Source organism: Scyliorhinus canicula, chromosome 13 (assembly GCF_902713615.1).
Source record: "Scyliorhinus canicula chromosome 13, sScyCan1.1, whole genome shotgun sequence".
Taxonomy (NCBI): Eukaryota; Metazoa; Chordata; class Chondrichthyes; order Carcharhiniformes; family Scyliorhinidae; genus Scyliorhinus; species Scyliorhinus canicula.
This window is the reverse complement of record NC_052158.1, coordinates 82,890,375-82,911,139: the sequence shown is the minus strand read 5'-3', so window position 1 is coordinate 82,911,139 and position 20,765 is coordinate 82,890,375. Positions and strand designations below refer to the sequence as shown.

The following is a 20,765-nucleotide window of genomic DNA, read 5'->3' as shown; positions in this document are numbered from 1 at the left end:
ATTTTCTAATTGTCTTTTTTAGAATGAATCGCTTAGAGAATTTTTGAAAATTACACCTTTGGGTGGAGACAATTCATGTTACTGTGAAAACTGTGATGAGAAAACAGAGACTGAGACAGTGAGTTAATTTTCTATTCCTCTAACCTAAACAGCTACTCTGTAGCTTTGTTGCATACATTAATTAAGACAAGCAAAATGTTCCATCGGTTTGATATTAGTGGTACTGGGCAAATTTTAAAAGCATAACCAAGATTTTACCAACGATAAATATTCAGGCACGTTCTAGTTTAAGGTTGTTCGAAACGTGATTGTTAATACCTGATACAACGTACAACTCATTGCTTTAAGGATTTTTCTCCTTTTTAAGTCACTTTTTGAAGTATTGTTCACCCAGTTCCGGGAACTATTAAATGAGATCCAACTGAAAACAATGATCAACGATGCAGTAAGCACAATAAACTAGCACAAAGTGGTCACTCAGACACAGATCGGAGATTGAGGTGAGAGTAAACCATCGGAGGTGGTATGATTCTGTATATCATGGACCTAGACTGGAGCAGGATTACACCCATCAGATATTCCAACCTGCTTCAAAAGGTTTCATGTTTGCCATTGAACATTTAAAAACTGAGTCAAATTAGATATGGATGGGTATAAAATATTAGATGTGCAGAACTGTGTAGAATATGTAGCTGAGTTCTTTAGACTAGTGCTAAAGTCTTATAAATGATCAAGGAGGAGTAATAGACTGATGAAGTGCTAATAGCACTTGAATTTAGTCGATCAGTTTATGTGTATAACTATTCACAAATCTAATTCCAGATTTGGGTGCAGGGAGTGGAGGTCGAACAGCAGTGCATGGAAATGTGTATGTCAGTGAAATTTAAAGGGAATTGTATAAGGATTGGTGAGACACACCAGTTTTGGTCTCCATGTTTAAAGATTGATATACTTGCATTAGAGGTGGGACAGCAAAGGTTCACTGAATTGGTTCCTGTAGTAATCCACGGGAGGCAGGAGTTCCGTCACCACACCAATATTTATTTACAATAACGATATTACAGGAGCAGCTACAAACAGTGCTGCTAGCAGTCCAGTCAACTTAAGACTGCTCACAAAGCCTACACAGGTGATTATATGGGCCGCCTCAATGAGCTATCATTGAGGGAGCTCATACTCCAATTGGCCAACCAATAAAGCCAATTGGAGTTCATTACAGTTTCTTAAATGACAGAGGTGTTCAGTGATGAGAGGCTGAGTAAATTAGGTCAAATCTCTGTGATTTAGAAAAATGAGTGATGATCTCATTGAAACATACAAGATTTGGAAGAGCTTTGTTTTCCCCGGTTCAGGAAGCAAAGGAACATAAGACATAGTAGCAGGGGTAGACTATTCGCCCTTTAAGGCAGCTCCGCTGTTTAATAAGATCATGGCTGATCTGGCTGTGATCGCAACTCCACTTTCCTGTCTGCCTCCATAATAACGACTTCCCTGTCTATCAAAAATCTATCCAACCCAGCCTTGAATAAATTCAATGACCCAGCATCCACTGCTTCCTGGGGAAGAGAATTCCACAGACTGATGGCCCTCTGAGAGATAAAAATTCTCTTCATCTCCATCTTAATAAGGAGACCCCTTATTTTTAAACACATGTTCTGAAGTTCTGGACTCCCTAAGAAGAGGAAACATCCTCCCAGCATCCACACTGTCATGTCCTCTAAGGATCTTTATAATAGGTCACCTCTCATTCTATACCCATACCAAATGAGTATAGGTCCAAAATGTTCAACTTTTCTTTATAAGTTAAGCCCTTGATCCCAGATATGAGTTGTGTGAATCTTCTCTGAACTGCTTCTAATGCATTTATATCTTTTTTCAAACAAGGAGAGCGAAATTGTACACAGTACTCCAGGTATGGGCCTGAATTTCATGCCTGGTGTGTGCACAACGTTGGCAGATCCGAGAGATATGTAAAATACGGTCCAAGGTGAGATCGCATTCTCAATGTGATTTCACGCTGGGTGACCAATTAAGGCCTGACAGTGCAGACAGGGTGGGAATGAGTCAGGCACTGGTTCCAATTGTATCGACTTTGGTAATGTCAATTAAACTTCCAGAGTTAATACTACGGCTTTTTGGCTATGAATTGATCCTGACTAAAACCTTCACTGAAACAATGGGCAGGATTTTCCGATGTCATCCATTTCTGCTCAGCTGCGAGTGAGAATGGAGAATTTGCATTGAAGCCATAACTCCATTCACTTTCATCCAGCCCAGCAACTGCTAGCTAAACTTTGTGGCAACAGTGAGGAAGCTGTGGTTGGAGGGAGGGGTGAGAGTGTTGGGGAAGGGTTCACTTCATCTACTTACATTAATGAAGGAATAAAAAATAATGAATAAGAATTTCTCCAGCTCCTTTCATGACCTCAGGATGTCACTTTTTGAGGTGTGCTCAGGGCTATAATGTGGAAAATGTGGCAGCCAGCCAATTTATACAAAGCAAGCTCCCATAGCCATTAATGTTGGATCTTTTCCATCACTCTGAGAGGGTATATGTGGTCTTAGGCTAACACCGCACCTGAACACTGGCATCATAGACAGTGTCGCAATCTCTCAAGACTGCGCTGAGACTGTTAAACCCACATGCTCAACTCTCTGGAGTGGGATTGTAACCTATAACCTACTGAACTCCAGAGAGCTGAATCACCAACATGATAGACACCCATCCCATCAAAGGTGCATCTGGTCTACATGCCATTGCAGCAGCTCTGGGCTCTATGACTGAGGTGGCACAGCTAGGGCTAGTGACCAAACTGTTTTTATTGATGCAGGGATATGGTCATATTACGTGTCTAGTGCTGGGTCATTTGGGGAAAATGATAAACCAGGAGTTTCTGTATCCTGGCTCATAATGAAGGCATGGGTCATGGGGTGTCTGACCATCAGAGAGCTCCTATCCTCAGCTCAACACCAGCCCAACCTGCCCTCCCCATATAATTACAGTGGCAATATGCCAAATATTATTAAATTAGGAATATAAAGCTAGTCTCAATGTAAGTAACATCACCATAGTCTCAAATAATCATAGACTCTTTTATCTTTGAGGGGTGAGCTGATGGTGATTTAACCTGTGGATCACTACACCTCGGGCGACGGGCAAGGTTGAGAAGGCATAGCCTTCATGAATAGCCTCAGCCGGTACAGGAATTGAACCTGTGACGTTGGCCTCGCCCTGCATCACAAACCAGTTGCCTAGCCAACTGAGCTAAGCTGATTTTCAAGGCCTATACCTTTTGTATAGGTCAATATTCCCCATGGGTTGTGCAGACTGATCATCCCGTTAGAACTTTGGCACCAAGTGAACCAGCTTATAAACCTAGTACAATCAAAAGGAAATTTAACAATACTCAGAAATATGACAGCAGCAACATCACAAATGAAATGTACTTGTGCTCCCTGGGTCTTTGATCCCATCCTTGGATGATAAATTGATAAAACCGTAACACTTGCTTACCCTTTTTTGCCCACTAGATAAGCACAAAATTGCATGATCAACGTAAAATTTATGTTAACAAGCTTTTTAATGGTCTTTATTAGCCTTTTCATTGTTGGTGGGTGTGACCTCTGAATCCTGCATGCACTGCCGACCTCAATATTGAATGCGTGCGCGATGTTGTCAAGACACACATCTGACGAGGGACTTCCGGTGGGGGCCATGGTGTGAGTGATCACACATTTGGTGGCTATTGCCCATGGCGGATTTTCCAGAACTTTTCCCCAGTTTACGAGTGGATGTGAGGAGGCAAAAAAGTGCAGTAGAGTGAGTGGAAGAGAGTGATTCACTGGTGTATGGAGCTGAGGGCCAGAAGCGGTCGCAAAAGTAAGGATCAGATTGCAAGAGTTGGTGCGGTACCTGCGACGCACATGAAAATGGCGGAGGGTCAGGGAGGCCCTGTCCCTCAGTGGGCAACACAGCAGCTGGCAGGCTTCCTGAACAAGAAGTTCACCCAGCAACGCAAGGAGAATCTGGAGGACCTGGCCCAGGCGGATTTGATTTAGGCGATGTCCGATCGTGTGGAGACGAAGCTGGAGGCCCAGGGTCAGGCGATCCAGAAGATGGAGAAGGTAGTGGGGAAACATGAGGAGCAGTTCTCCTCGATGGCAGCGGAGATGGGGCTGATGCAGGATCAGCAGAGGTGGCTCCAGGGGAAAGTCGAAGACCTAGAGAACCGGTCATGCAGGCAGAATATTAGGATTGTGGACCGGCCGGAGGGGAGTGAAAGAGCCTATGCCAGCGCATATGTGGGGAGGATGCTGGAGAAGCTGCTGGGTAGGGAGCAATCGCACGGTCTCTGGAGGTGGATCAAATGCATCGGGTGCTAATGAGGAAGACCCAGGGGAACGAGCCACCGAGGGCGATGGTGCGTTTGCACCGTTTCCTGGACAGGTAGCGGATCATTGGATTGGATTGGATTGGATTTGTTTATTGTCACGTGTACCGAGGTACAGTGAAAAGTATTTTTCTGCAAGCAGCTCAACAGATCATTCAGTACATGGAAGAAAAGGGAATTAAACAAAATTCAGGAAAATACAAGAAAATACATAATAGGGCAACACAAGATATACAATGTAACTACATAAGCATTGGCATCGGTTGAAGCATACAGGGTGTAGTGTTAATGAGGTCAGTCAATAAGAGGGTCATTTAGGAGTCTGGTGACAGTGGGGAAGAAGCTGCTTTTGAGTTTGTTCGTGCGTGTTCTCAGACTTCTGAATCTCCTGCCCGATGGAAGAAGTTGGAAAAGTGAGTAAGCCGGGTGGGAGGGATCCTTGATTGTGCTGCCCGCTTTCCCCCGGCAGCGGGAGGTGTAGATGGAGTCCATGAATGGGAGGCAGGTTCGTGTGATGGACTGGGCGGTATTCACGACTCTCTGAAGTTCCTTGTGGTCCTGGGCCGAGCAGTTGCCATCCCAGGCTGCCATGCAGCCCGATAGGATGCTTTCTGTAGTGCATCTGTAAAAGTTGGTAAGGGTTAATGTGAACATGCCGAATTTCCTTAGTTTCTTGAGGAAGTATAGGCGCTGTTGTGCTTTCTTGGTGATAGCGTCGGCGTGAGTGGACCAGGACAGATTTTTGGTGATCATGAGGTGGGCCAGTCAGACTAGGTGCTGAACCTGGAAGGACAGTGAACTTCGAATATATCATGACCTGGGTGCAGAGCTGGCCAAGAGGAGAGCAAGCTTCAATAAGGCCAAGGCGGCTCTCTTCAAGATATGCTGTGGTGTTCTGACTCCACCCCTGCGGGAATCACCGGCACAGAGCCCATCATCTCCTCCTCCCTCGGGGGGGCCCGATGGCCCCTGGGCCACTCCTTGTGACAGGGGTGCATGCAGGGTTAGCCCCTGGAGGCCTGCTCCCGTCTCAACCAGGGTCTCGGTGCACATGGCCATGGAGCACAGGGAGTGGACCACTTCCCCCTGTGACTGTGCCATGTCACCCAGCGACTGTGGCACCACCCTCTGGGTCTGCGCTCCATCAGGCAGTGACTGTGCCACCTCTCTCTCGGTCTGTGCCACATCAGTTACTGACTGCGCTACCTTCCTCTGTGCCTGGCTAAGGCCAACCAGCACCTGGGCATTGCTGCCGACGCCCTCAGCCATGACCTGCTGTGGCTGGGTCATACTGTGGAGCGCCACTGCAATGTCCAGGTGGCCCTTGTTAAATGGCTGCCTGTGACAGGGGAACCACCGGACCTGCGGAACCAGGTTGATGGGCCCGAAGGATGGCATCGGGTGAGCAATTGAGACCCCGCTGAGTTGTGGTTCCCCATGGCACGTGTGTCGCCACAGCCACCACCAGCACAACAGCCCCCCCCCCCCCCCCCCCACACACACACACACCCCTAACCCGAGATCCAATCATGTATCATGTCTTGAATCTTGCAAGATCTCCTGGCAATGAGGCGGACACTTTTGGTGTCCTCCACCCCTTATTCCAAACACAACTGCAAGCGGATAGCAGCGAAGAAGAGGACATGGACAGCGACGTGAGCCCTCGAACCGCAGCCCAAGACACCCTGGAGCACCAGTCTGGGGTTGACACTGACTTCCCAACACAGCTGTATCCAACACCCTCCACCATCCCAGAGACACTCATCTCGGTTGGGCATGTTAGTGAAGAGGCTCCTGGGGCAATATCTGAAGCGCACTACGCACATGTGCTGTGGTACATCAGGAACCCCCGAGCACGTGGACGGTGGGAGGGTGGCCCGACCCCAGGGACTAGCTACCGTCCGGACAGGTTTCGGGGTTGTGGAAAGGGCGGTCCTGTCGATAGTAGAGATACAGTCACAGAATGAGGGACTGTATGATGGGGTGCCGACGATCATGCGTGCTGCCCAGCCAACACCACACGGGTGGTGTCGACGGTGGACGCCTTGAGGGCGAAGGTCGCCTTGAGGGCGAAGGTATCGGCCATCCGTCAGGATGTCCAAGACCTGGGGCATTCTGTGCTGGCAATGGCCAAGGTCCAGGACTTACCTCTCCCGGTGGGAGGAGGAAGACAGAAAATGCACACTGTTAGACAGTCGGACGCATGCAGCACAAGAGTCGGTAGCTGTTGGCCTTGGTGGTCAGGGCACCTGGCCATGGCAGACGGTGTGGATGCTGGCATGTCATAGAGTCATAGATGTTTACAGCATGGAAACAGACCCTTCGGCCCAGCTTCTCCTTGCCGCCCAGTTTCTATCACCAAGCTAGTCCCACTTGCCCACATTTGGCCCATATTACTCTGTACCCACCCTGCCCATGTAACTGTCCAACTGCTTTTTAAAAGACAAAATTGTACCTGCCTCTACCACTGCCTCTGGCAGCTCATTTCAGGCGCTCACCACCCTCTGAGTGAAACAATTTCCCCTCTGGTCTCTTTTGTATCTCTCACCTTAAACCTATGCCCTCTAGTTCTACATTTCTCTACCTTTGGGAGAAGATGTTGACCATCTACCTTATCTATGCTGCTCGTTATTTTATAGACCTCTCTATGATCATCCCTAAGCCTTCTACGCTCCAGGGAAAAAGGCCCCAGCTTATCCAGCCTCTCCTTATAACTCAGATCATCAAGTCCTGGTAGCATCTTTATAAATCTCTTCTGCACTCTTTCTAGTTTAACAATATCCTTCCATATGGTGACCAGAACTGAACACAGTATTCCATGTGTGGTCTTACCAATGCCTTGTACAACTTCAACAAGATGTCCCAACTCCTGTAATCAATATTTGGGCCAATAAAACATTGCATGCTGAATACCTTCTTTACCACCCTGTCCACCTGCGACTCCACCTTCAAGGAGCTATGAACCTGTACCCTTAGATCTCTTTATTCTGTAACTCGCCCCAACTCCCTAGCAGTAACTGAGTAGGTCCTGCCCTGATTTGATCTTCCAAAATGCATCACCTCACATTTATCCAAATTAAACTCCATCTGCCATTCATCGGCCCACTGTCCCATTTGGATCCTGTTGCAAACTTATATAACATAAGAACTAGGAGCAGGAGTAGGCCATGTGGCATCTCGAGCCTGCTCCGCCATTCAATGACATCATGGCTGATCTTTTGTGGGCTCAGCTCCACTTTCCGGCCCGAACACTATCACCCTTAATCCCTTTATTCTTCAAAAAACTATCTATCTTTACCTTAAAAACATTTAATGAAGGAGCATCAACTGCTTCACTGGGCAAGGAATTCCATAGATTCACAACCCTTTGGGTGAAGACGTTCCTCCTAAACTCAGTCCTAAATCTGCTTCCCCTTATTTTGAGGCTATGCCCCCTAGTTCTGCTTTCACCTGCCAGTGGAAACAACCTGCCCGCATCTATCCTATCTATTCCCTTCATAATTTGATATGTTTCTATAAGATCCCCCCCCGCATCCTTCTAAATTCCAACGAGTACAGTCCCAGTCTACTCAACCTCTCCTCGTAATCCAACCCCTTCAGATCTGGGATTAACCTAGTGAATCTCCTCTGCACACCCTCCAGTGCCAGTATGTCCTTTCTCAAGTAAGGAGACCAAAACTGAACACAATCTTCCAGGTGTGGCCTCACGAACACCTTATACAATTGCAGCATAACCTCCCTAGTCTTAAACTTCATCCCTCTAGCAATTAAGGACAAAATTCCATTTGCCTTCTTAATCACCTGTTGCACCTGTAAACCAACTTTCTGCGACTCATGCACTAGCACACCCAGGTCTCTCTGCACAGCAGCATGCTTTAATAATTTATCATTTAAATAATAATCCTGTTTGCTGTTATTCCTACCAAAATGGATAACCTCATATTTGTCAACATTGTATTCCATCTGCCAGACCCTAACCCATTCACTTAATCTATCCAAATCCCTCTGCAGACTTCCAGTATCCTCTGTACTTTTCGCTTTACCACTTATCTTAGTGTCATCTGCAAACTTGGACACATTGCCCTTGGTCCTCAACTCCAAATCATCTATGTAAATTGTGAACAATTGTGGGCCCAACACGGATCCCTGAGGGACACCACTAGCTACTGATTGGCAACCAGAGAAACACCCATTAATCCCCACTCTTTGCTTTCTATTAATTAACCAATCCTCTATCCATGCTACTACTTTACCCTTAATGCCATGCATCTTTATCTTATGCAGCAACCTTTTGTGTGGCACCTTGTCAAAGGCTTTCTGGAAATCCAGATCTACCACAGAAGGGAATAGATAGGATAGACCTGCCCTTTATGAACCCATGCTGCATCTGCCCAATGGGACAATTTCTATCCAAATGCCTCACTATTTCTTCCTTGATGATAGATTCCAGCATCTTCCCTACTACTGAAGTTAAGCTCACTGGCCTATAATTACCCGCTCTCTGCCTACCTCCTTTTTTAAACAGTGGTGTCACGTTTGCTAATTTCTAATCCAGCGGAACCACCCCAGAGTCTAGTGAATTTTGGTAAATTATCACTAGTGCATTTGCAATTTCACGAGCCATCTCTTTTAGCACTCTGGGATGCATTCCATCAGGGCCAGGAGACTTGTCCACCTTTAGCCCCATTAGCTTGCCCATCACTACCTCCTTAGTGATAACAATCCTCTCAAGGTCCTCACCTGTCATAGCCTCATTTCTATCAGTCGCTGGCATGTTATTTGTGTCTTCCACTGTTAAGACTGACCCAAAAAACCTGTTCAGTTCCTCAGCCATTTCCTCATCTCCCATTATTAAAACTCCCTTCTCATCCTCTAAAGGACCAATATTTACGTTAGCCACTCTTTTTTGTTTTATATATTTGTAGAAACTTTTACTGTCTTTTTATATTCTAAGCAAGTTTACTCTCATAATCTATTTTACTCGTCTTTATAGCTTTTTTAGTAGCTTTCTGTTGCTCCCTAAAGATTTCCCAGTCCTCTAGTCTCCCACTAATCTTTGCCACTTTGTATGCTTTTTCCTTCAATTTGATACTCTCCCTTATTTCCTTAGATATCCACGGTCGATTTTCCCTCTTTCTCCTGTCCTTCCTGTTTGTTGGTATAAACCTTTGCTGAGCACTGTGAAAAATCTCTTGGAAGGTTCTCCACTGTTCCTCAACTGTTCCACCATAAAGTCTTTGCTCCCAGTCTACCTTAGCTTGTTCTTCTCTCATCCCATTGTATTCTCCTTTGTTTAAGCACAAAACACTAGTATTTGATTTTACCTTCTCACCCTCCATCTGTATTTTAAATTCCACCATATTGTGATCGCTCCTACCGAGAGGATCCCTAACTATGAGATCATGAATCAATCCTGTCTCATTACACAGGACAAGATCTAGGACCGCTTGTTCCCTCGTAGGTTCCATTACATACTGTTCTAGGAAACTATCGCGGATACATTCTATAAACTCCTCCTCACGGTTGCCTTGACCGACCTGGTTAAACCAATCGACATGTAGATTAAAATCCCCCATGATAACTGCTGTACCATTTCTACATGCATCAGTTATTTCTTTGTTTATTGCCTGCCCCACCATCTCGTTACTATTTGGTGGCCGATAGACTACTCCTATCAGTGACTTTTTCGCCTTACTATTCCTGATTTCCACCCAAATGGATTCAACCTTATCCTCCATAGCACCGATGTCATCCCTTACTATTGCCCGGATGTCATCCTTAAATAACAGAGCAACACCACCTCCCTTACCATCCACTCTGTCCTTCCGAATAGTTTGATACCCTCGGATATTTAACTCCCAGTCGTGACCATCCTTTAACCATGTTTCAGTAATGGCCACTAAATCATAGTCCTTCACGATGATTTGTGCCACCAACTCATTTACTTTATTCCGAATACTACGAGCATTCAGGTAAAGTACACTTATGTTGTTTTTTTTACCTCTGTTTTGAATCTTAACATCTCCAGTTTTATTCCTTTTAGTATTACTGGGCCTATTCACTGAGCTCCCCTCAGTCACTATACCTTGTACTGTCGCCCTTTTTGCTTTTTGACTTTGGCTTCTCTGTCTTACACTTTCCCCCTTACTTCCTTTTGCTTCTGTCCCTGTTTTACTACCTTCCAACTTCCTGCATCGGTTCCCATCCCCCTACCACATTAGTTTAAACCCTCCCCAACAACTCTAGCAAACACCCCCCCCTAGGACATCGGTTCCAGTCCTGCCCAGGTGCAGACTGTCCGGTTTGTACTGGTCCCACCTCCCCCAGAACTGGTTCCAATGCAGGAATTTGAATCCCTCCCTCTTGCACCATCTCTCGAGCCAAGCATTCGTCCTATCTATCCTGACATTCCTACTCTGACTAACTTGTGGCACTGGTAGCAATCCTACCTTTGAGGTCCTACTTTTTAGTTTAACTCTTAACTCCCTGAATTCAGCTTGTAGGACCTCATCCCGTTTTTTACCTATATCGTTGGTGCCTATGTGCACCACGAGAGCTGGCTGTTCACACCCCCCCCCCCCTCCCCCCCCCTCCCCCAGAATGTCCTGCAGCCGCTCCAAGACATCCTTGACCCTTGCACCAGGGAGGCAACATACCATCCTGGAGTCTCGATTGCGTCCGCAGAACCGCCTGTCTATTCCCCTTACGATTGAGTCCCCTATCACTATCGCCCTGCCATTTTTCTTCCTGCCCTGATGCGCAGCAGAGCCAGCCACGGTGCCATGATCCTTGCTGCTGCTGTCTTTCCCTGGTGAGCCATCTCAGAACACAGAACACAGAACAGTACAGCACAGAACAGGCCTTTCGGCCCTCGATGTTGTGCCGAGCAATGATCACCCTACTCAAACCCACATATCCATCCTATACCCGTAACCCAACAACCCCCCCCCTTAACCTTACCTTTTAGGACACTACGGGCAATTTGGCATGGCCAATCCATCTAACCCGCACATCTTTGGACTGTGGGAGGAAACCGGAGCACCCGGAGGAAACCCACGCACACACGGGGAGGACGTGCAGACTCCGCACAGACAGTGACCCAGCTGGGAATCGAACCTGGGACCCTGGAGCTGTGAAGCATTTATGCTAACCACCATGCTACCTTGCTGCCCACTGCCCATCTCCCTCAACAGTATCCAAAACGGTATATCTGTTTTGCAGGGAGATCCCTCACTAACATTTCCGTCACCTGCCCTTTCTTATTCCCCAAGAGGAGGTCAAGTTTTGCCCCCTCTCTAGTCGGGCCATCCACATATTGAATGAAGAAATCTTCCTGAATACACTTGACAAATTTCTCTCCATCCAAACCCCTAGAGCTGTCCCAGTTAATATTGGGAAAGTTAAAGTACCCAACTATTACCACCCTATTTTTTCGGCAGCTATCTAATCTCTTTACATATTTGCTCCTCAATATCCCGCTGACTATAGTACAGACCTATCAAAGTGACCTCACACTTCTTATTTTTCAGTTCTATCCATGTAGACTCAGTGGGCGAATCCTCGGATATATCCACTCTCTGTACTGCCGTGATACAGTCCCTCATCAAAAATACAACTCTCCCTCTTCTACTAATCTCCTCGTCTATCTTTCCTGTAGCATCAGTACCCTGGAAGATTGAGCTGGCAGTCTTGCCCCTCCTTTAGCCATGTTTCAGTAGTAGCTACAATATCCCAGTCCCATGTACCTATCCATGCCCTGAGTTCATCTGCCTTGCCCATTAGGTTTCTTGCATTGAAATAAATGCAGTTCAATCTGTTTTTTTGCCTTCCTCTTTTCTCCTTACTGACTTTTGTTTCTATCCCTTCTTTACTACCCTCTGACTTCCCATCCCCTGCTATATTTGTATAAACTCTCCCCAACAGCGATAGCAAACAACTCCCCAGGACACTGTTTCCAGTCCTGCCCAGGTGTAGACCGTTAAATTTGTAATGGTCCCTGATGTGTTAGGTAGGTTGGGTCGACGTGGACTGCACTTGATGCAGTATAGCGAGAGACAGACCTCTAACACTGGATAAGATGCAACACGATTTTATTTAACATCTTAACTAATATACATGTTCAACTGTGGGTTGACACTATACTGACTTGACTGGAGACCTAGTACCAGCCTGACCAGACTTACTAGCTACCGCATGGTGTTTGCACTGACTAGCTCACAAACTCTGACTGTCTCAGAGGCTGGGTCCAGAGAGAGTGGGAAACCTAGTGCCTTCTGGCTTTATAGTGGTAGTGTCCTGTCTGGTGATTGGCTGCTGTGTTCTGTGTGCTTACTGGTCATCCTGTGTGTCAATCACTGCCTGTCTGCAATCCATTATATACATAGAGGTATATTATGACAGTCCCACCTCTCCCAGAACCGGTTCCAATGTCCCAGAAATCTGAATCCCTCCCTCCTGCACCATCTTTCAAACCATTCATTCATCCTGCCTCTCCTGTCATTCCTACTCTGACTAGCACGTGGCACTGGTAACAATCCCGAGATTACTACCATTGAGGTCCTATTTTTAGTTTAGCTCCTAACTCCCTAAATTCAGCATATAGGACCTTATCCCGTTTTTTACCTATATCGTTGGTGGCTATATGCATCACGACAGCTGGCTGTTCAACCTCCCCCTTTAGAATGTCCTGCAGCCGCTCTGACACATCCAGGACCCTTGCACCCGGGAGGCAACATACCTCCCTTGAGTCTCATTTACGGCCGCAGAAACGCCTGTCTACTCCCCTTACAATCGAACCCCCTATCATTATAGCTGTAGCACTCTTTATTCCTGCCCTCCTGCACAGCAGAGCCAGCCACGGTGCCTTTAACTTGGCTATTGCTGCCTTACCCTGGTGAGCCATCTCCCTCAACAGTATCCAAAACGGTATACCTTTGGAAGTAGATGACCGCAGGGGACCCCTTTACTGCCTTCCTACTCTTCCTCTGTCTGATGGTCACCCATTTCCTATCACCCTCAGTACTCTTTACCTGCGGTGTGAAAAACTCGCTAAATGTGCTATCCACGACGTACTCAGCATCATGGATGCTCCAAAGTGGGTCCATCCACAGCTTCAGAGCCATCAAGCGGTCTAACAGGAGCTGCAGCTGGACACACGTCTTGCACGTGAAGGAGCCAAGGACAGTGGTGGACGTGTCCCTGAACTCCCATGTCGCACAAGAAATGTGGTGCAGGGTGGGGAGTGCTTTCCCTCATGGTGGGGGGGGGGGGGGGGTTGGTGACGGGGGTTGGTGCGAGGGCCACGGGGCTGCTACTCACCCTGGCCACCCTGAGGAGGTCGTGCGGCACTGCTGTCCGGTCCTGGAAGCGGGGACCTTGACGCTCACACCATCTGCCCAGGCTCGGTATACGGCGGTGCCTGGCAACCACCTTCCGACCCTGGGGTACAGGGTAGCCCGCCTCTCCTCCATGGCCCCAGTAGGGTCTTCAGCTCTACATCTACGAACTGGGTTGCTGGTCTCCGTGCTGCCATCTTTTTGGCTGGGATGACTGTGTGTGGGGATTGGGTGTTAATATGCGACTGCAGCTTGTTAGCCTCTCAAATGTCAATCCCAAATCTGGCGTATCCAACACCGTTCTTCATTGGAATTGTTCGTGTTCTATGTGGCGCCGGTGCTAGCCCATTAATAGTTGTTGCATTGCTCTAGGAGCGGCGCCAATTTTGCTGGTGTAGAAGTTCACCGATTCTGTCCTGGTGTAAACACTTGGGGCACGATTCTCAGGCTTTGTTATGCTCTCACTCGAGCGGAATGAGGCCGGTGAATAGTGGGAGCGGCTGAAAGCGAGAACCGTGACAGACGCCAGTTTGCGATGCAACTGGCCTGCTCCCATGGGCAAAATCTCATCTTGTCGTAGCGTAGCAAGAAACAAATTATCACCACTTAAGCCTTATTTCCATACAATTAATGGGAGAGATCCCATATCCAACGGCCTCCCGTGATTCATTGGTTTCCCCAGCAAGTGAGCCTGGGGCACTGGGCTTGTCGTCCCAGTGCTTGGCGATGGGGTGGGACCGTCGGAGGGGGGGGGGCAAGCGATTGGGGAGGGAGGGAGGCGCTGTGGGGCCGCAACCGTAGGTGGCTCCCACTTGCAAACCCCTGGATCGTGTGTACCCGTTGCAGGGGCAACCCTAGCCCATGCCCGTCTGTCCCGCTGACCACCCATAACTCACACCGACTGCCGAGGCCTCTGGTTGTGTGGCTGAAGGCGATTGCTGATTCGAAATTAGCAATTGTGATTAAGTGAGCACTTCACACAACCCACGTGGATTCCCATGGGTGGCCGGGCCATGTAGCATGCGGAAGTCATTGCCTAACATCCCAATCACACCTTGATGCATGGACAATGTGCTTAAACACTGCGGGAGATAACACCACACACGCAGCAGCCAAATTTCGAACACCCAGGGGATGGGGCATAGCTCCAGAGACATGTCCACAGCCGGAGGGTGGGTGAGTGCTACGGGGAGGGGAAGGATGCTCAGAGAGATGGGCCAAGGATTTGGAGGTCCGGCTGCATTGCAGAAGAAAGTGATAGAGACGTCATACTGCTGTGGTCAAGGGTTTTTAATGTGTCGCAGGTGTCCATCAATGCCCCACTCTCCTGATGGTACTCCACTCTCCCCATCTCCTCGCACTACCCCCCCCTTCCTAGCCCCCCCCCCCTCTCCCCCCCGTCGCCCCATCCTCCCTCCGTTGGTGCCCTCAGTGATCCTCAAAGTGTTTACCCTTCCTTGCTCTACTGCTACGTCTAGGTGTTTACCCAGGATGCACATCTGAGGTGGAGGCAGCCAGCTGCTTACCACGTTCCGTGGTCTTTGATGCCCCTGATGGCATCCTCTGGGGCCGGAGGATCCTGGTACACATGTTGATGGCATATGCACAGCTGTGCCACCCTGTCCTGTGTGCTGACTTTGAGACACGGCCTCATCAGAGGGGTGGAACTCAGGGGAGCTCGTAGCCACCATCCCCACTCCATGTGTTGGATCCGGGTTGGCACTCTCCTCCTATTCACTGCCCATGGGGACCTGGGTTCACCTCGGGATGGAGTGGCAGTTGGTCCGAGCCCTGGCTTCCCCTGCAGTACCTGGTGCCTCCCCGCTGTCTGCAGCAACGTGTCGACGTCCTCGGTGGTGATCCTCAGTAATTGGGCAATGCTCACCTGCGACTGAGCCAAGCTCCGCAGCGCCTTGACTATTCCCAGCTGAGAGCGGGATGTGTCTCACAGAACCTCATCAAGGTCAGCCTAGTGCTGGGTGACATCCCCCAGCGAGTCAGGCATTCTGCCGAGACCCTCAGACCTGGCTGACATTGTCTGCACCATGCCTTGGACACCTTCACTCATGCTGCCAACATTGTGCTCTAGGCTCTCCACTGCGGTCACCACCCTATCAACGTTGGCCTCTGGTGCCACGCCAACATCTCCTGAGCCGTAGCCTCTGAGACTCTCCAATCAGCTGTGGACATGCTGGAGTGTCACTGACATCTCCCTCTGGATGTCCCGGCCGCTCCCTAACGTCTCCATTAGGTCTCGGTAAGCCTGTACGAGAGGCTCAGCATCAAGTTGGGGCACAGCTGGGTCCTGGGATCCAGCAGACCTCTGACTGCTGTCTCACCTGGGGGTTCCTGCCTCAACCTGATGTGCATCACCAGCAGTGTGGTGCTCACCAGATTGTGCCCCAGAAGCCTGTCCACTAATGTTTTCCACCGAGGTGTATGTATTTGCGCTGGTGTAGGATGAGGATGACAGCTGTGACACGTCGAGCGTGGCATCGTCGGAGCTCTCTGCTGAGGTATTCCCCTGGAAGGCTGAAAAGGGGCCACTCGGGATGGGCTGGCATCGTCGGCTGGTGGACCTGCGGGAGAATGGACATATGGTCAGTGAGAGGGATGGCAATAACAACTCATATGTGACAGGCCCTCCTGGTGGGGCCCGGTGGATCCTCACCGCTGCGGTGTCTGCAAACCTCCGCATTGGTGACTGGCCCGTTCCTTAAAGGCGGTGAGGATTTGTAGGTCCGGCACCCCTCTGCCGGTATGGGCCCTCTCGCGGTGATTGTGGGAGAGTTTCTCCTGCAGAGACACAAAGGGCATCGTTAGCTGCCCCCCGGTTCATAATGGTGGAGAGGCGGGTTTAACAGTGAGGGGGGGTGAAGGGAGGGTTGGCGGAGGTGGATTCGCGCTTGGGCAGCAGGATCTCGGGCTGGGTGGGGGGGGGAGGTTGGGAGGGTGTTGGTGTCAACTCACCCATGCTGCCCCGTGTAGATCGGTGACCTTCTTACAACACTGGAGGCCAGTCCTCTTGGTCACACTCCCTGAGCTCTCACGGCCACCGCCGCCTCGTCCAAGGCACCGTTGGTTGCCCCGTGGCTCATCCTCTGGAACCCTTGGGGGAACAGGACATCCCCCCCCTGGCATCCACCGCATCGAGGGCCCTCCCTTCTGCATCCCTGAATCTTGCAGCTGGCCAACTTGGGGCCATGGTTGTTAGCTGACTGGGGTTGGCTGTGCAAGTGCTGCTTAGGTGCTGCTCGACCTTGTTTGGGGCAGGCGGGGGGGGGGGGGGGGGGGGGGGGGGGGGGGGGGGGGGGGGGGGAGGGGGGGGGAGCTGGCAAGTGGGCTTCCGGCAAATTGGTTGGTGAGCCTTCATTTTGCGGCGAGAAGCCTGTGGGGCCTCATTGAGTGGACCAATTAATGTTGAATAGCGTTTCTGGCCTCGTAGTTCCTGCTCGCTACCACATTTTGAAAACTTTCCAGAGAATCGGCTCTTAGTCTCTGAAACGGAGATCCTGCCCACAGAATTGCTTGTTAGTTTGCATTCCCAGGGATTCATAAACCAGTTGCAATTCACCTCCCAAATGGAAAATCTCGCCCATTATCTCCCGATGCGAATGTGAATAAAATTTGGGGGGCAAAAATGAATGATGAGGGAATCCAAAATGAATATCTGAAGAAGTTACAAAATAACTCTAAAACGACATTGAAGAAGTAACTCTAACTCTTTCTCAAATGGATGCTTTTTTGCCCTCAGTGAACGTGTGTAATGTGTGCAATTGACAACAAGAGAATCAGTGTGTAAGATCTTTTGACTATTCCTGCTCTGCAACATTTATTCTGCACCAGTTCATGAGACATGGGTGACACATAATGTGACAAATAAACTGACATCAACATAACTGTTTGCCTGCTTTTTAATTTCAGAGATACTACTTTGAAAGTCTGCCAAACATACTGGCTCTGCAGCTGAAAAGATTTGAGTTTGACTATTACATGATGTGTTTCACAAAGCTGCATGACTTGGTAGAGATTCCATTGAAGTTACAATTCCAGAAGGTACATATTTATTCAAATGATGTCCCGGAGGACTGGAGACTAGCCTATGTTGTTCCTTTGTTCAAGAAGGGTAGCAAGGATAATCCAGGGAACTACAGGCCGGTGAGCCTTACGTCAGTGGTAGGGAAATTACTGGAGAGAATTCTTCAAGACAGGATCTACTCCCATTTGGAAGCAAGGGGTCATATTAGCAAGAGGGAGCACGGTTTTGTGACGGGGAGGTCGTGTCTCACTAACTTGAGTGAGTTTTTCAAGGTGGTCACAAAGATGATTAATGCAGGTAGGGCAGTGGATGTTGTCTATATGGATTTCAGTAAGGCCTTTGACAAGGTCCCTCATGGCAGACTGGTACAAAAGGTGAAGTCACACGGGATCAGACATGAGCTGGAAAAATGGATACAGAACTGGCTAGGTCATAGAAGGCAGAGAGTAGCAATGGAAGGGTGCTTTTCTGATAGGAGGGCAATGATTAGTGGTGTTCCGCAGGGATCAGTGCTGAGACCTTTGCTGTTCCTAGAATATATAAATGATTTGGAGGAAAATGTAACTGGTCTGATTAGTAAGCTTGTAGACGACACAAAGGTTGGTAGAATTGCGGATAGCGATGAGGACTGTCAGAGGATAAGCAGGATTTAGATGGTTTGGAGACTTGGGCGGCGAGATGGCAGATGGAGTTTAGTTCGGACAAATGTGAGGTGATGCATTTTGGAAGGTCTAATACAGGTAGGGAATATACAGTGAATGGTAGAACTCTCAACAGTATTGATAGTCAGAGAGATCTTGGTGTACAGGTCCACAGGTCACAGAAAGGGGCAACACAGGTGGGGAAGGTAGTCAAGAAGGCATACGGCATGCTTGCCTTCATTGGCCGGGGCATTGAGTATAAAAAAAATTGGCAAGCCATGTTGCAGCTGCAGAGAACCTTAGTTAGGCCACACTTGTGGAGTATAGTGTTCAATTCTGGTCGCCACGCTACCAGAAGGATGTGGAGGCTTTAGAGAGGGTGCAGAAGAGATTTACCAGGATGTTGCCTGGTATGGAGGGCATTAGCTATGAGGAGAGGTTGAATAAACTTGATTTGTTCTCACTGGAACGAAGAAGGTTGAGGGGCGACTTGATAGAGGTCTACAAAATTCTGAGGGGTATCGACAGAATGGATAGTCAGAGACTTTTTCCCAGGGTAGAGGGTTCAATTACTAGGGGGCATAGGTTTAAGGGGCAAGGTTTAGAGGAGATGTGCAAGGCAAGATTTTTTACACAGAGGGTAGTGGGTGCCTGGAACTCGCTGCCGGAGGAGGTGGTAGAAGCAGGGGCGATAGTGACGTTTAAGGGGCATCTTGACAAATATATGAATAGGATGGGAATAGAGAGATACGGACCCCGGAAGTGTAGAAGATTTTAGTTTAGACGGGCAGCATGGTCGGCGCAAGCTTGAAGGGCTGAAGGGTCTGTTCTTGTGTTGTACTTTTCTTTGTTCTTTATTTTGATTTTCTATTTTTTTTTAAATATTTTCCCTTTTTTTTAAATCTTGCATTAGGAACAATGACAAAATGGAATAAGCCTGTGCCAATGTCAAAATTAAGACACAATTAGTGCCTCCCTGTTATTTTAAGAAATTATTGGATTTGCAAATGAATTAAAGTTGCTAGAAAGTTCTATCTGGTAATTAGAATCTGGTGTAAGTGCTCTATTAACTTTAATTGTTACAGCCTTGGTTCAAACATGGACAAAAGAGATGAACTTCAGAGGTGAAATGAGAGAGATTGCCTTTGACATCAAGGCAGAATTTGACCAAGTATGGCATCAAGGAGCCGGAGCTAAACTGGAGTCAATGGGAATCAGGGTGAAACTCTCCACTGTTTGTAGTCATACCTAGCACAAATAGATGGTTGTGGTGGTTGGAGGTCAGTCATCTCAGTCTTGGGACATCACTGCAGGAGATCCTCAGAGTAGTGTCCTAGGCCCAACCATCTTCAGCTGCTTCATCAATGATCTCCCGTCCATCATAAGATCAGGGGCGAAATTCTCCGACCCCCAGCAGGGTCGGAGAATCGCCTGGGACCGCCGAAAATCCCGCCCCCGCCGTGGCAGAGATTCTCCGCCACCCGGGAATTGGCGGGGCGGGAATCACGCCACTCCGATCGGCGAGGCCCCTGCGGCGATTCTTCGGCCCGCGATGGGCCGAAGTCCCGCCGCTGGGAGGCCTTTCCCGCCGCCAAGGTTAGAACCACCTCTGGTGGCGGCGGGATCGGCGGCGCGACCGGGCCCCCGGGGTCCTGGGGGGGGGGATCGGACCCTGGGGGGTGCCCTCACGGTGGCCAGGCCTGCGATCGGGGCCCCCCGCTCAGACTCCGGGCCAGTGCCCTGGGTGCACTCTTTCTCCTCCGCCACCGCCACGGCCTCCGCCATGGCGGAAGCAGAAGAGAAACCCACATCGCGCATGCGCCGACTGGCGAAAGCCTTTCGGCCAGCCCCGCTGCCGGGCGGCGGGCCTGAAAGGCCGCTGGCGCTGGTTTTTTGCGCCAGTCGTCTGGTGCCAACCGCTCTGGTGCGGGGCTAGCCCCCAATGGTGCGGAGAATTCCCCACCTTTGGGGAGGCCCGATCCCGGAGTGGTTGATGCCACTCCCCTACGCCGGGACCCCCCGTCACGCCGGGTAGGGGAGAATCCCGCCCCAGATGTGGGAATGTTCCTGATGATTGCATAATGTTCAGGACCATTCGCGACTCCTCAGATAATGAAGCAGTCCACATACAAATGCAGTAAGACCTGGACAATATTCAGGTTTCGACTGACAAGTGACATTCGCGTCTCACAAATACCAGGCAATGACCATCTCCAATAAGAGAGAATCAAACCATCGGCCCTTAACATTCAATGGCATTTAAATTATTGAGTCCCCACTGTTGTCAGCATGGAGCCCGGGGCAGACGCATGTGCAATATATGTATGCGTGTTGAATGCATATCCATGGACAATCCATA

At 49.0% G+C, this 20,765-nt stretch overlaps 1 protein-coding gene across 1 annotated transcript in view; it reads left to right on the top strand.

Annotated features, from left to right (window-relative positions):
- LOC119976206 overlaps positions 1 to 20,765 on the top strand; it is a 100,470-nt gene that overhangs the window by 43,377 nt on the left and 36,328 nt on the right. Inside the window, exons 7-8 of the mRNA XM_038816518.1 lie at positions 23 to 118; positions 17,651 to 17,782. Coding sequence (XP_038672446.1) covers positions 23 to 118; positions 17,651 to 17,782 — 228 coding nt within the window. The remainder of the gene's footprint in view (positions 1 to 22; positions 119 to 17,650; positions 17,783 to 20,765) is intronic.